This window comes from Vidua chalybeata, chromosome 1 (assembly GCF_026979565.1).
Source record: "Vidua chalybeata isolate OUT-0048 chromosome 1, bVidCha1 merged haplotype, whole genome shotgun sequence".
Classification (NCBI taxonomy): domain Eukaryota; kingdom Metazoa; phylum Chordata; class Aves; order Passeriformes; family Viduidae; genus Vidua; species Vidua chalybeata.
The window spans coordinates 10,690,408-10,703,438 of NC_071530.1; the positions used below are offsets into that span (position 1 = coordinate 10,690,408).

The 13,031-nt window shown below is 35.6% G+C and overlaps 1 protein-coding gene across 6 annotated transcripts in view; it reads left to right on the forward strand.

Moving 5' to 3' along the window:
* Nucleotides 1-13,031, forward strand: part of WDR37 (WD repeat domain 37) — a 46,914-nt gene that overhangs the window by 14,947 nt on the left and 18,936 nt on the right. For all 6 annotated transcript variants that reach the window (XM_053951162.1, XM_053951153.1, XM_053951145.1 and 3 more), the window contains 7 exons: nucleotides 354-450; nucleotides 2,123-2,218; nucleotides 2,386-2,450; nucleotides 7,598-7,733; nucleotides 9,088-9,159; nucleotides 11,076-11,120; nucleotides 12,774-12,850. In XM_053951162.1, coding sequence (XP_053807137.1) covers nucleotides 354-450; nucleotides 2,123-2,218; nucleotides 2,386-2,450; nucleotides 7,598-7,733; nucleotides 9,088-9,159; nucleotides 11,076-11,120; nucleotides 12,774-12,850 — 588 coding nt within the window. The remainder of the gene's footprint in view (nucleotides 1-353; nucleotides 451-2,122; nucleotides 2,219-2,385; nucleotides 2,451-7,597; nucleotides 7,734-9,087; nucleotides 9,160-11,075; nucleotides 11,121-12,773; nucleotides 12,851-13,031) is intronic.

Below are 13,031 nucleotides of genomic sequence, written 5' to 3' on the forward strand. Positions count from 1 at the left end.
ATTATTTTTTTTTGAACTGGAAACATATTGATATTAAATTTTTTTTTCTCACTTTCTTCTTTTTAAAATGAATTGTACATGCATCTTGATTTTATAATTTTTCTCTACTAAAGAAAACCAAAACAAATACCACCGGTGATTTGAATTCTATCCCTTGAAAGAGAAAGAATATATAAAATGAATAACTCTACGATGCACAGAGCTATTTGTTTTGTGTTCTACACTAGCAGTAGTTTTAATTTGCCTCCTTGTTGGGACATTGAGATAACTGTTAAAATCAGTTCAAGACTGAAGAGCAATTTTATCAAATATACGTCAAGAAAAATATAACCCCCCAATATTTTGCCTCCTAGGATTCTAAGTTACCATCTGCTGTCCGGAATACACTCCTTGAACTTTTTGGACAAATAGAACGGGAATTTGAAAACCTGTATATTGAAAATTTGGAATGTGAGTATCTGTTTTTTTTCTCCAACTTATGAATTGTTCATATTTAGGTTATAGTAACACTAATTAAAACACTTACATTGGATATTGTAGTATAATTAGTGTAGCTTTTCTGTGAGCAGTGTAGTAGTTGTTCTGAACTTGTAGCCAAAGATGGAGTTTGTACCTTTTCAGAAAAATCACTTTCTTAGCTCTTTGATGCAAGCAGTGAGAACTGATGTCTGTCAAAGCCAGTGAAAGGTCTGTCTCCTTAACACTGTAGGTTCTGGTTATGTTAATCTTCAGAAACTCCATCCAGCCTTTGAAGTTTTTGGCTTTGTTTTATATTTACAGGCTTAATTTTAATGATGTAATATTAGTAAATAAAATTGTAAAAGCTACTTGCTTGAAAAAGTGTAAAATGGGGTGGTTTTGGATCAAATGACTTACACATTGCATAACCAGCACCTGCAGCTCTTCAGGAGTTTTGAAGTCAAGCAGCCAGATTAAAATTCCAGATGTTATCTTAAAAAGATATTTGTTTGATGACAGTGCAGTTGTCTGATAATGTAAGTGATGCAAAGTGATGTAAGAGGATCCCAAGTTAAGTAACACAGGCCTGTACAGTAATACAGTAAAGCCTCCCTTGCTGGAATTTTAGGCTGTGTTACATTGGCTTGGATTCTGAATTGTGGAATCTGTCTGATTTGGGTCCAAGTCAATTATTTTTCACACCTAATCAGTTCCCACAGTTAAACCAGACACATTATGGAAAAAAAAATCTTGCCTGCTTTTTTTGAATGTTCTGGGTTTTTTATTCTCCTAAAACCTGTGATTGTTTTGGTTAAAGGCTGTCATCAAAAATACACATTTTTAAGTGACAATTTGCACAATTGAATTCTCGGCCTCCTGCTGAGAAGTTGGTTGGTAGCAAGAAAAGTAGAATTTCCCTCCCCAGCCTTCAGAAATGCTTGTCAGAAAACAAGTGGTGGATTTGTACCCTCCAAATTATGATTATTTTTCTTCTTTTCCATTTCTTTATCTACTTTCTTCACCTCACAGCTCTAGTTATGATTGTGTTCTCTTTTCACCCCCCTGACAATTTCTAAATTTTTCTCTTCTCATGCTCAGTCTAGTATTTTTTATTCTTGGTCTAATTCCTACAGTAATGCAGGAGTTATTGTACATAGAATTTCTTAAAAAAATAAATTCCAAAGTATAAAAAATAGTCATTTGCAGCATTACCTTTCCTCTGAGACTCTAGTACTAGACAAGTATTTAGGGTGAATGCTATTTTGTGATTAATAAAACCTGTGTTAAGAAAGGATTCTGTGGCTCAAATATTTATGATGCCACAAGTTTTCTGTCTTCTGCTGGATTTAGTTCAATACAGATGGGCCATGTATTTCACAGAAATGGTTTTGTTAAACCTTAGCCTCATTTATTAGTAAGAGTAATTAGAAGCCACCAATATGTTGCGTGGAATCTGGGTCAAGGTTGATCTCTGGAAAATTCAGCATGAGTCTTGCTTTATGTCTTGGTGAGACCTGCTTTTATAAAATCCCAGTTCATCTCCTTTCCTCTCCTTAATATAAAATAGCTTACTTACTAACCATAACAGTTCTTAAATAGTGTGTTAATGCTGTTATTAATGATAGCCAGTTTTTGTAGTAACGTGAATTTCTGGATTTGTTAGTGCGTAGGGAGATTGATACACTGAATGAGCGCTTAGCGGGGGAAGGACAGACAATTGATGGTGCTGAACTGAGCAAAGGACAACTGAAAACCAAAGGTAAGACAGCCACAAAGAATCCTAAACCAGTATTTTTGACTTCACTTTTTTGTACTTCGTTGACCAAAACTTAGAATGTTACTGAAGGGAATGAATACCAGTTACTTATACAAACAAGCTAATGCTGTATTTGAAATATCTTCCATTGAATTTATTTGTCTCAACAGCCAGCCATAGTACCAGTCAGCTTTCTCAGAAATTAAAGACAACTTACAAGGCATCTACTAGCAAGGTATGAGACAAATTAAATCTCTACTCGTCCATGTGTACATCCATGTAAGACTAATGTGACTATCTTTTAGGTTGTAAATTGTGGTTTCTTTAAGCTGGGTAGTAAGTAAATCTGCCTCCTAAGGAGCAGTATGTTTATCCTGGATTCATCAATGACCCATTACTTCAACCAAACCATATGATATTGTTACAATAATTGCTCACCTTTTTTGAAGAAGAGATATTGGAGGGGAGAGAGTGTGCCCATGTGTATGTGGGAAGTGATGTTTTCTAAATAGAACTAAAAAAATAATTCTGTTTCTGAGGGAAATAGAGAACTTGCTAGTGGATTTCTGAATAAAGATTTGAATATTGCAGTTGAAAGGGGATTTAAGTAGGTGCCTCTATGTGTGCTATTACACGTTTCTTTTTTAAACTAATTTTTATTTTTAGCTATGAGATTAGAACAGTTTGTTTTCTTTATGTTGCAAGCCTTGCTCATCAGTAGCTAGTGATCTTTTTTTTGCTTGGTGTTCTGGGACAGTTAACCTTTCTGATGCTTTTCATTTTGTACATCTGCATCAGCCTGGTATTTTTGTTTTCCTCACTCTCTTCCCTTTTTACATTTTTGCAGACAGTTTACCTGCTGCTCTTTTTTCTCTGTATCAGAGTCATTTAATGATACATTATTAAGGTTAAATAAAATGTGAGGAAACCTCAGTGGAATCTGGTATGTGAACCGGCTGCATAGGCAGCTCTGTGGTGACCTGTAATGTAGGCTGATATGTGGTGTCTAGGTGTCTTGGAAATGCTTTCTCTTAAGTATGAAAGTTTGAGAGTAAGATCAGGGTAGTGAAATAGACTCAAGCTACTGTGGTTTATTTGATCTCCTTTTTATTTTAGTGTTTTTCAAACTTTTATTCTTGCCAATTTGATGCATAAAGGTGCCTCTTTCTCAAGACTTAATGACTTGCAAATTCTTTAATGAGACCACTTAAATAGTGACAACATGATATTAATAGGGACTGTATAGTTTTGGTACACCTACTATGTAGTTATGAATTAGTACCCTCTGTAGTGTTGTGTTTTTTGGTTGTTTTTTTTGGTTTTGTTTAGGGTTTTTCTTTTTTTTTGTGGGGTTGTTTTGTTTTTGTTTTTTTTTTATTTTTAAGGCAGGTGTTAAATCCTTGTCTTCTTTTACTTTCTTGCAAAAGGCAGACCTCACAGCTTCAGCATGGGAAGCTGGGAAGTATGAGGAGGAGACTCCTGGGGAGCTGATAATGCATGCACAGCAAAGCAGCCAAGAGTAGTGGAGCGTGAAGAATTTAATACCTGAACGTTATGCACATCTCTTGTATCAATTGGTAGCCAACAGATGTCTGCATGTGCTTAATGTATTTCTTTTCACAACTTTGAGTCAGAATGTACTGGGGAGTAGACAGGAGCTGAAGAAAATTACAACATTGAGAGCATCTCTGTCCAGTGTGTTCTTTGAAACCTTAATGGACTTCACAGAGGTGCTTTATTTTGACCTCTCCTTCCTCCCCACACAGAAGAGTCAAAGCTGTAAACTTTTGCCTCTTGACCCACAGAGAGACTATAGCAATGAGTTAGGAAAGAACATAACTTTCTAACAAACCATGATTTTTCCATCTGTACCTTGACTGGATGTAGTTCCCCAATACCCTGTCTGAGGAAAAACACATTTAGGGTTTTAAGAGTCCAACAGCTTTGAAATTCTTATGGCTGTACTTTCTATGAGCATTGAATGAACGATGCTGTTTCCCAAAATGGTTGTGTTCCAAACTCATTGGGGTAGTAGATCACAAGTTTTCTCTTCAGCCCTACCTTATGCTACTACCATACAGGGAGTTTCTTGTGTGTGTGGCTTTTTGGATTGGTTGGTGGTTTTTTTTTTTTTGCCTGTGGAAGATTAAAAGAGGCTTAAGTTTTACAAACCAATTGTTTTGTGTAATTGCACACAACTACATTTTTCAGATTGGCAGTGCATATAGAATTAATTTTTTTCCTGAAAAAACCTTTCACTATTTGCTTAATCTAATGAGAAGGCTGATCCTTGACTGCTTTAATATTGGTAAAAAACACTAGGACATGGTAAGAAATACTAAAGCAATCTGTTCATTCTCTTGGGGAAAATGCTGAAGTGAACATTCTTAATTCAAGCCCTTCATATGAAATTTCCATACTGGAATATTTTTCATCACTTAGCTATATATCAAGTTGGCAAAACTGATTTCAGAAAAGCATGGTTTTAGCAGCAAGGGTTATCCACCAGTGTCCAAATCCCAAAGAGGTAGAGTAGATTTAACGCTTGGTACTCTTAAAACTAATTTTTTGTTAATGGACAAGATTCTGTAATTTAACTACTGTTGGTTTTAGATGGAGGAATCACTATATGAAATCCATGTTTTGATATTAACAAAATGTAATAGCTGCTGTTAATGATGCCTGGCTTATGAAAGTTGTTGCAACACCAGGGAAGCATCACTTGTTTATGCAGAGTCCTAAAATAAACTGAAATGATGTAACTTGCTCCATGCAAACTAAATTCCAGGATCTCTAATTTGTCTAGATCAAGATAAAGACTCTTAAAATAAAGTATTTATGCACCTTAGTTAAGAGGAATAAAACATTTTTGACTGTGTAGTTTTGCCCTCACTGCTTAAAGTTGCTTCACAGGACATTCTCTTCATCAGGCACAGTGTAATGCTGCTGGACTGGTCCTGGGTTGATCAAGTTGTCATTCTTACTTCTAATGTGCCCTGCCTCTTTGGTGCAGGGTGCCTCACTCTGCTTGCCATGCAGAGTTTCACTTTGTATTCAGTTTTCACTTGTTTACGTAGTAAACAATTGTTTCCCTATTAACAAATCTTTTTGTAGAAGGAAGTACATGAAACTGTATCAGTTTAAGAAAGAGGACAGACAAAGGTGAAACACATTCAGGATGTGGTTGGTCATTTATTTATTATATATTATTATATTATTATTAATAATATTATATTATTATTAAATATTATATATTTATATATGATGATCTACAGAAGTTACTTCAGAAATTTTGTGAACTACGGAGACCTCTTTTTAGCAAGTTGCATGTTTTTTAAATATTTCCTTTCCTGTCTTGTGACATTGTTTATGCATGTTTAGCAAAGCAGGAAGTAGTCCAGGCCCTGTCTAGTTTATCCGATTGCTGGTATGCGAGCTGAAGGGCAGCAAAAAAAGAAAGGAAAAAAAAGCTTGGAAAAAGTATGTGTTGACTGAATATCTGTATCAGGATATTTACTGTTGGATAGTGTTCTTGAACTCTTTTCTTCTGTGTGTTAATTAAAGACTGCTAATACCTCAAAAGGAGTTTTACATCCTTGCTGTTAAATGACCGGTGAAACCACTGTCCAGCAGTTTTGGAAATTCTGTTTGTTGATGGGTAGGGGATAGTTTCTCCTAGAAAACTTTTGCATGGGGGGTTTGACTCAACATTAGAAAGACAGAATGGAATGCAAGCACGGGCTGAGCTGGAAAATACCAAGTTTGGAGTTTGAACACACTGCAGTATTAGTCTTTTCCTGTTAGTATTTAATTCAGCTGTTCCACTTCTCATACATGAGTCCGTTTAATTTAAGGACTGTATTCGATGTGAAAGTTGTATCTGTAGGATTGTGTTCAAAATTTAGGAAATTCTGCAGTATGGTTGAACTAGTAATCTTTACTATTAGCCCATTTTCTTTTCAGTGCATCTGTAATGACTGTTCCTTCTGCTGCTGTAAAACCAAAATGCATATTAGCTGATAATTTGGAATTCAAATAGGGCATTATGATTTCATCATTGGAGAGTTGACATGCTCAGGATTTGGAATGCTCTTGCAGATTTTCTTTTAGCTTTAAAAACCTTTTTTGAAGTAATTTGCTTTAATGACATACTTAAGACCTTCTATTTTAATACCAGAAACTAATGTGATTTTAACCTTAGTTTATTGAATCTGAAATGTAGACGTAATTAACTTTCTAACTTTTACTAAGCTGTAGGTAAGTCTTAATGTGATTTGTGTTGATGTATTTAAAGGTTTTGATTTAACTGGTCAAATACCTGCCTGTAATTCCACGCTGAGGAAAACACTGATAAATTGAAGTTGTCTTTTTGTTTCAGTTTAACAAAGCTTTTGAGGTAGTCTTTCTCAAAGAAGAGTCATGAGCTTCAAGACTCGTGGGGTAAAATAGGGTATTTGTAATGGTGGTCTTAACTTTTTTAAGCCATCTTTTCATAACTCTTGGTTTCAATTGTCACTGGAAGTGTCCAGCAAGAGAAACTTTTTTTTTTGAATATTGCAATTTCCTTTATCATAAAAAGTGGAATTTCTGCAATTTGCATCCTTTCTGTAGATGCTGAGTGTTTTGAGCATTCCTGCACTATAGTGACTTTTAGTTTTACTGTTTTACTAGACTTTTCTTCCTTTTGTTTGATATTACTTATGCACATAGTAATTTGGATTTAATGAGCCTTCCTCTGTTTTTCCCCTAATAGCTTCACTTTGAGGGAGCATGCTTATCAAATGTTTAGATGAGTTTGACATATTTTTTTAAAAGCTTCATTACACAAATAAACAGGCATAAGCTCTCAGGTTGATGTTTGATTTGATTAGCTTTGTGCAGTTTTAAAGAAAAACAGCAGTGAGTGTTTTAAATTGGAATGTTTCTGGGTTTGACTAGAATTATATAATAAGTACATTTTTTGCAAAGACATTACACTGGCTAGCAGGGACTGTCTGAGTTACCAGGTGTACTTGTTTGGGAATAAGCAAGGGAAGTTGTAAAATCTTTTGCTGGATTTGGTTTGTTTTTTTTTTTTTTTCCATTAAAATCCTTACCCAGACTGAATGAGAAATGCACTCTGCACTTGTCATTATTCCAGTAGAATAGTTTGTCTTGCATTCTGTAAAAGGGCTGCTATTAAAAAGGAAAAAAAAAAAAAAAAGGAGGGGTACTTTTGCATCCCAACTTGCTTTCCTACCATCAAATTTCAAATTTTTGACAGTAGTGATTTGTCAGAATATTAAAGAATCATGGAAAAGCTATTATCTATTTTTACTTGTGAAATAATTACCTAATCTTGGATCAATGTGGAAAAAAATGTTGGTGTCTCTGCTATTTCAGATTGTATCCAGTTTTAAAACTACAACATCAAGGGCAATCTGTCAACTGGTAAAGGAATATGTTGGCCACAGGGATGGTATTTGGGATGTCAGTGTCGCGAAAACTCAGCCAGTGGTGTTGGGAACTGCCTCTGCTGGTAAAGTTTTGTGTTGCTTGAATTTTTAGAAAATTCTCATTAAGTCCCTAAGCTATAGCAAATACAGATCAAAAGCATACTCAAAAACTGAGCTTCACACTGAAAGAGTCCTTTTAAAGAAATTCTGTAGCTGAAAAATTCTTAAAATTGTAATTTCCTTTCCCTTAGAAGGTTCAAGCATGCTTGTTGGTCTTTCTAAAGTGTGTGCCAGTTCACTTCCATGCAGGTCACACTCTCCTTAGTGAGCTCTGGCATGTTGGGTAGGGTGGGTGGGTGGCATGGGGAGCTGCTTCCTCGGGGAGACCTCTGGCATAAAATTCCATACGGCTGGATACAGAGATCCCTGCAGGCTTTCTATCCCAGCATTGTTTAGTCTTTGTTTTATAGAAGCTGTACATGTGGTCATAGTTTGCATATTCTTGTATTCTTGCATTGTCTTTTGCCTCAGAACACAGGGGCAGTTAAAAATCTTCATTTTCAGTCCTTTTTACTTTATTAGATTTATTCCTTCCACTTGAGGGAGTACAAGTACTAATGAACAAGTCACTAAATCTATTATAGTCCAAAAATCAGTGTAAAGACTTGTGTAGTTTTGGAAAATTATTAGGAAAGTAAATCATAACCAGATAGAATCAGTCAATTTGAAGTGACATTCTTTTGAAGCTGGAACAGAATCTGAAGGTATTGACTAGACTTTAATACTTACAGACCAGAAATCTCTGCTTCTTGAACTGAACTGTTACAATTTTTGTGTGCCTGCTGAGGGGGCACATTTTTTCTTTGTGTGGGACATCTTGTCTTTGTCCTGATTTGACTTGGAAGCCGTTCTCCAATTCAGCTTTAAGGTACAACCCACTTAAATAATTTAATTAATTAATTATTTTTGGGCGTGGCAGGATAAAGGAGTGGCATTTGGAGTGATTTCCTTTTCAAATTATTTTTTTAGTGCTCTGCAGTGACCTGTATGCACTTGGGATTTCCATGTAGGAAGTAAATAGATTGTGCATAGAAATTCCTGTTTGTAGTGGCCGCCTTTTTCACTATGGAATGCTTTCTCTTCTTTTTTTTCCCCTGAGTTTCATAATACACAGCTGGAGCATTATACAGAATTTGCCTTTCAATTTGCCTTGCTGCAAATTAATCTGATTAGGACAGCACCTTTACTTTTTGGGAGAGATGTGTACAATGATAAGAAAATGTTAGGTTTTGTATATAAGGTGGTAGTCAAGAGTTCTACATTTAAAATCTATTTCATATGGTATGTGCTACAGTGGAAGATAACTTGTTTGTTGAAAGGGTAAAAATGAAAAACATATGTTTTTAACTATTTACAGCTGCTTTTTAATCTTTGTAGATCACACTGCTTTGCTGTGGAGCATAGAAACAGGGAAGTGCCTTGTCAAGTATGTAGGGCATGTTGGCTCAGGTAAGATAAGGGCATGTTGTGAAAACTGGGAACAGAGCATGGGAGGGGAAATGTGTTTTGGCCAGCTACACAAATGTTTATTGTGGTTTCACTTGCAGGTTTGCCAACAACATTTACAAGTCAATTGTGAAGTTCCACTAATTTTCATACAGATAATGTTTTGTAACATGATTCTTTATTGGAGAGGCACATTAAGACAGTTCTGCAAATGCTAAATGAATAAACAAGTCCATATAAAGAAATTTACAGGCACAGTTACGACTCTCAGTAGTTAAATGTCAGAACTCATTGTGGTCTTATGCATGTGGAGAACAAAAGAAGCTTATATAAGCAGAAATTAGCTGTCTTGCAGGATCTGTGTTATATTTGGGTTAGAACTACAGATGCTAGGTGAATATATTTTTGCACTTCTTTGTTTAAAATCTCATATGTAATTTGCTGCATAATGCAAAGATCTTGTTTTTAAGACAGTTAATTAAATATAGGTATTTGTCCTTCTTTATACCAGTATGAACATCGTGGAAACTGTTTTCTAAACCCGTCTTTGGGTGGGGAGGTGCAGTGCAGTGAGTGTCTTTGATGTTAGTTTTTGGTGTCCAATTTGACAGGAGCTTGATTAACACCATTCTGCCTCTTAATGAGTTAGAATACAGGATTTTATAGACCAAAACTGGAGAGCTTTTCCATAGCTTTAACTTGCTCTTGTGACCTGAGCACTTTGAGTGATCATACCCTGGGAAAGTGAAGAACTCAGTTATTGACCAGGATTGTTTGGTTAAATAACTCGGCACATCACACAAACTTTGTGGCAAGGGTACAGATAGAATTAAATTCTCTGCTTCAGCTGTGAATTGTACTTTTTCTTCCTGCTACATGACTTCTAGCTCCTACAGCACAAAGATAAACTCGTAGAAACAACTGGTAACTTGTTAATGTGTTCAGGTATCTCAGATTGTCTGCTGCATGACTTTATAGAACCTCTTAAGTTCTATAAAGTCATGTTTGAAAACTTCACTCACTTGAACTTTCATGCTGGTAGTTTTCTTTTAAAATTGCTGTTTGGATAACTATGAAAATAAGAAGTTCTAACCTGTATTTAAACAGATGTGTGTAAACAACTGTGTTTGAACAACAACAAAAGAAAAATTGTGTTGCATATAAATTTTATATAACTATATACATCTATAAATTATAATAGAAATAACATATTTTTTATGTAATTAAACTTTTTTTGTTTGACAGTTGATTTGAAATGGTGCAAAGGTATTGGGTGCCAGCAGCTAATGCACCATAGAGTTAGTTCAGTTTAAGGAGTATCTTTTTAGACTCATTGCACCATGCTCTCCCAACAACATAAGCATCTATTTTACTTGTATAATGGATGGAAATGAGTTCTGAGTTCTGTCTTGAATTGAATCTTATGCACTGAAATGAAATGAAGAGCTTTGTTGGTTGATGTTTTGATTACATATGGTTGTAGGACTGAAATCTGATTTGTGTTGCTTGCATCCGGTTTTCAGGCATTTGTTCTTGCAATGCTAAGTAATAAGCAGGATGTTGATGGTAACATATAGTAAGTTTTCACTGAGTTAGAAATAATTATGAATGCTTTAATTCTCTTTATAGAATTCCAGAGCATTATCCCCTGTCAGCTTTGAATGTGGTTTGTTTATCCTCTCTAACATGAACCACTTGTACTAGATTCAGGAAATAACTTGCTAGAAAATGTGTTGTTGTATGTATTATCAATTGTAGCTGCTTTCCTTGATACTACACTTTCATATCACCTAAAAGATTACTAACAAAAAATTGCTGAAAGCTTAAGATGACTTGATTTTTCAATGCTTTTAATGATAAAATATTGTAAAAGAATTCTTTTACTGTACTGACTTAAAACTTTGCTTTGTTTCATACAGTAAACTCCATAAAGTTTCATCCCACTGAGCAAGTGGCTCTTACAGGTATGTAAAGTTTTTTCATGTGTTAAGTATGTTAATCTTGATGGAAAATAAGTGTAATTTGCTAGCTTGTTCTGGTTGTAGCCTCTCTCCCTATTGCTTGTCAGCATCCTTGTTGATTGAATTATTTTTATATTTGAAGGCATAACAAATCAGAGCTAGATCTTGCCATCTGTGTTTTTCATGTCATGTTGTCATTTGTGCTTGCCTGCTCCAAACCAGACACTTAAAATCATCTATCAGGTGAATGTTCTGGAATTCATCCCAGAGTACTCAACGAACTAGTGGGTGTTATGGCAGGATACCTCCTGATTACCTACCAAAGTTCTCGGGAGTCTGGAGAGGTACCTTCAGACTAGTGTTACTCCAATATTACAAGAAGGGTGTGAGGAAAGACCAGTGGAACTACAGACCTGTTAATTTAATCTCAGTTCCTGAAAAAAATATGGAGATTATACTGGGTACTGCTGAAAGGCATTTAAAGAATAATGCAGTCATCAGGCACTGTTAACATGGGTTCACAAAGGGAAGGTCCTGTTTAATTTATTTGACATCCTTCTAGGATAAGGTCACCTGCCTAGTGGATGCAGATGTGGTGGATTAAGTTTTTCTGGTTTTTAGTAAGGGTTTTGGTACTGTCCTTCACAGTGTTGTTCTGGACAAGTTGTCCAGCTGTGGGATGAGCTGGTTCACAGTGTGCTGTGTGGGCAGCTGGGTGAAGGGCAGAGCTCAAAGGGTTGTAGTAAATAGGGCTGTGTCTGCCTGCAGAGGCTCACCAGTGGTGTTCTTCAGGAATCAATTCTAGGGCCAGCCCTGTTCAATATATTTATCAGTGACCTGGATGCAGGAGTTGAATGCATCATTAGCAAGTTGGTGATATCAAACTGGGAGGTGCTGCTGATTCTTGTGAGGGACAGGAGGCCTTTCAGAAGGATCCAGATAAGTGAGAGCACTGGGTGATGATTAATGGGATGAAATTTAACAAGTTCCAATGCTGGATGCTGCAGCTAAAACAGAGTAATGTTGAGCACAAGTATAAGTTGGGCTGGAGAGCAGTTCTAATCCTGCAGGATTAGAACATGTTTGTTCTGACCATAGCAAGGACAATCTTGAGTTTGTACTTAGTTAATAATGAATAAGTCTATTTTAAACAGATGGAGTTAAAATCACATGGTGCCTTCTGAGCTGTAAACTGCCACTAGTTAAGCCGAGTTGCTTAAAGCAGAAGAGGAATAGCTTCACACTTGCTAATTTGGGTTTCTCATTAAAAACATTTAATGGAAGAAGTAATTGAATAAAGAACCCCAGTATTTTGAGAAACAGTAAATGAATATCTGGTATTGTATTAAGTGCCTTATTCAAATGCTACATATTGAGCAGTGTTGAGACTCATGTTCTGATGTGTAGTATTCAAGTGCATGTTTCACTGTAGGAATGATTAATTTGGTAGCTGCTTATATCTTGCATAATGAGTTATGTTTGAGATGTTGAGACTTGTTTACCATAAAGTTCATAACGGTGTCTATTAGGAAAAGATGCAACTTAGTATTGCTAAATGTAATATTAAAGCCTGCTTTTATTTCGCATGAAAATACTCTTACTTATTCTCTCTATCTCGTTTTTTTTCTTTTTTTTTGCTTCTCTTCCCCTGTGCAGCATCTGGAGACCAGACAGCTCACATCTGGAGATACATAGTACAGTTGCCTACACCTCAGCCAACTGCAGACTGCAATGTAAGCAATCAGCTTGCTGCAACCAAACTAATTGCACAGCAATTTCATCAGATACAACTTTTATGATAAGACTGAATGTCAAATTTACATATAATTTAAAAATTACATTATTTCAGGACTGACAAATTGTGATTTAAAATTTTTAGTTTATCCATCTGCATTTCAGCTTTTCTTTGAAAAT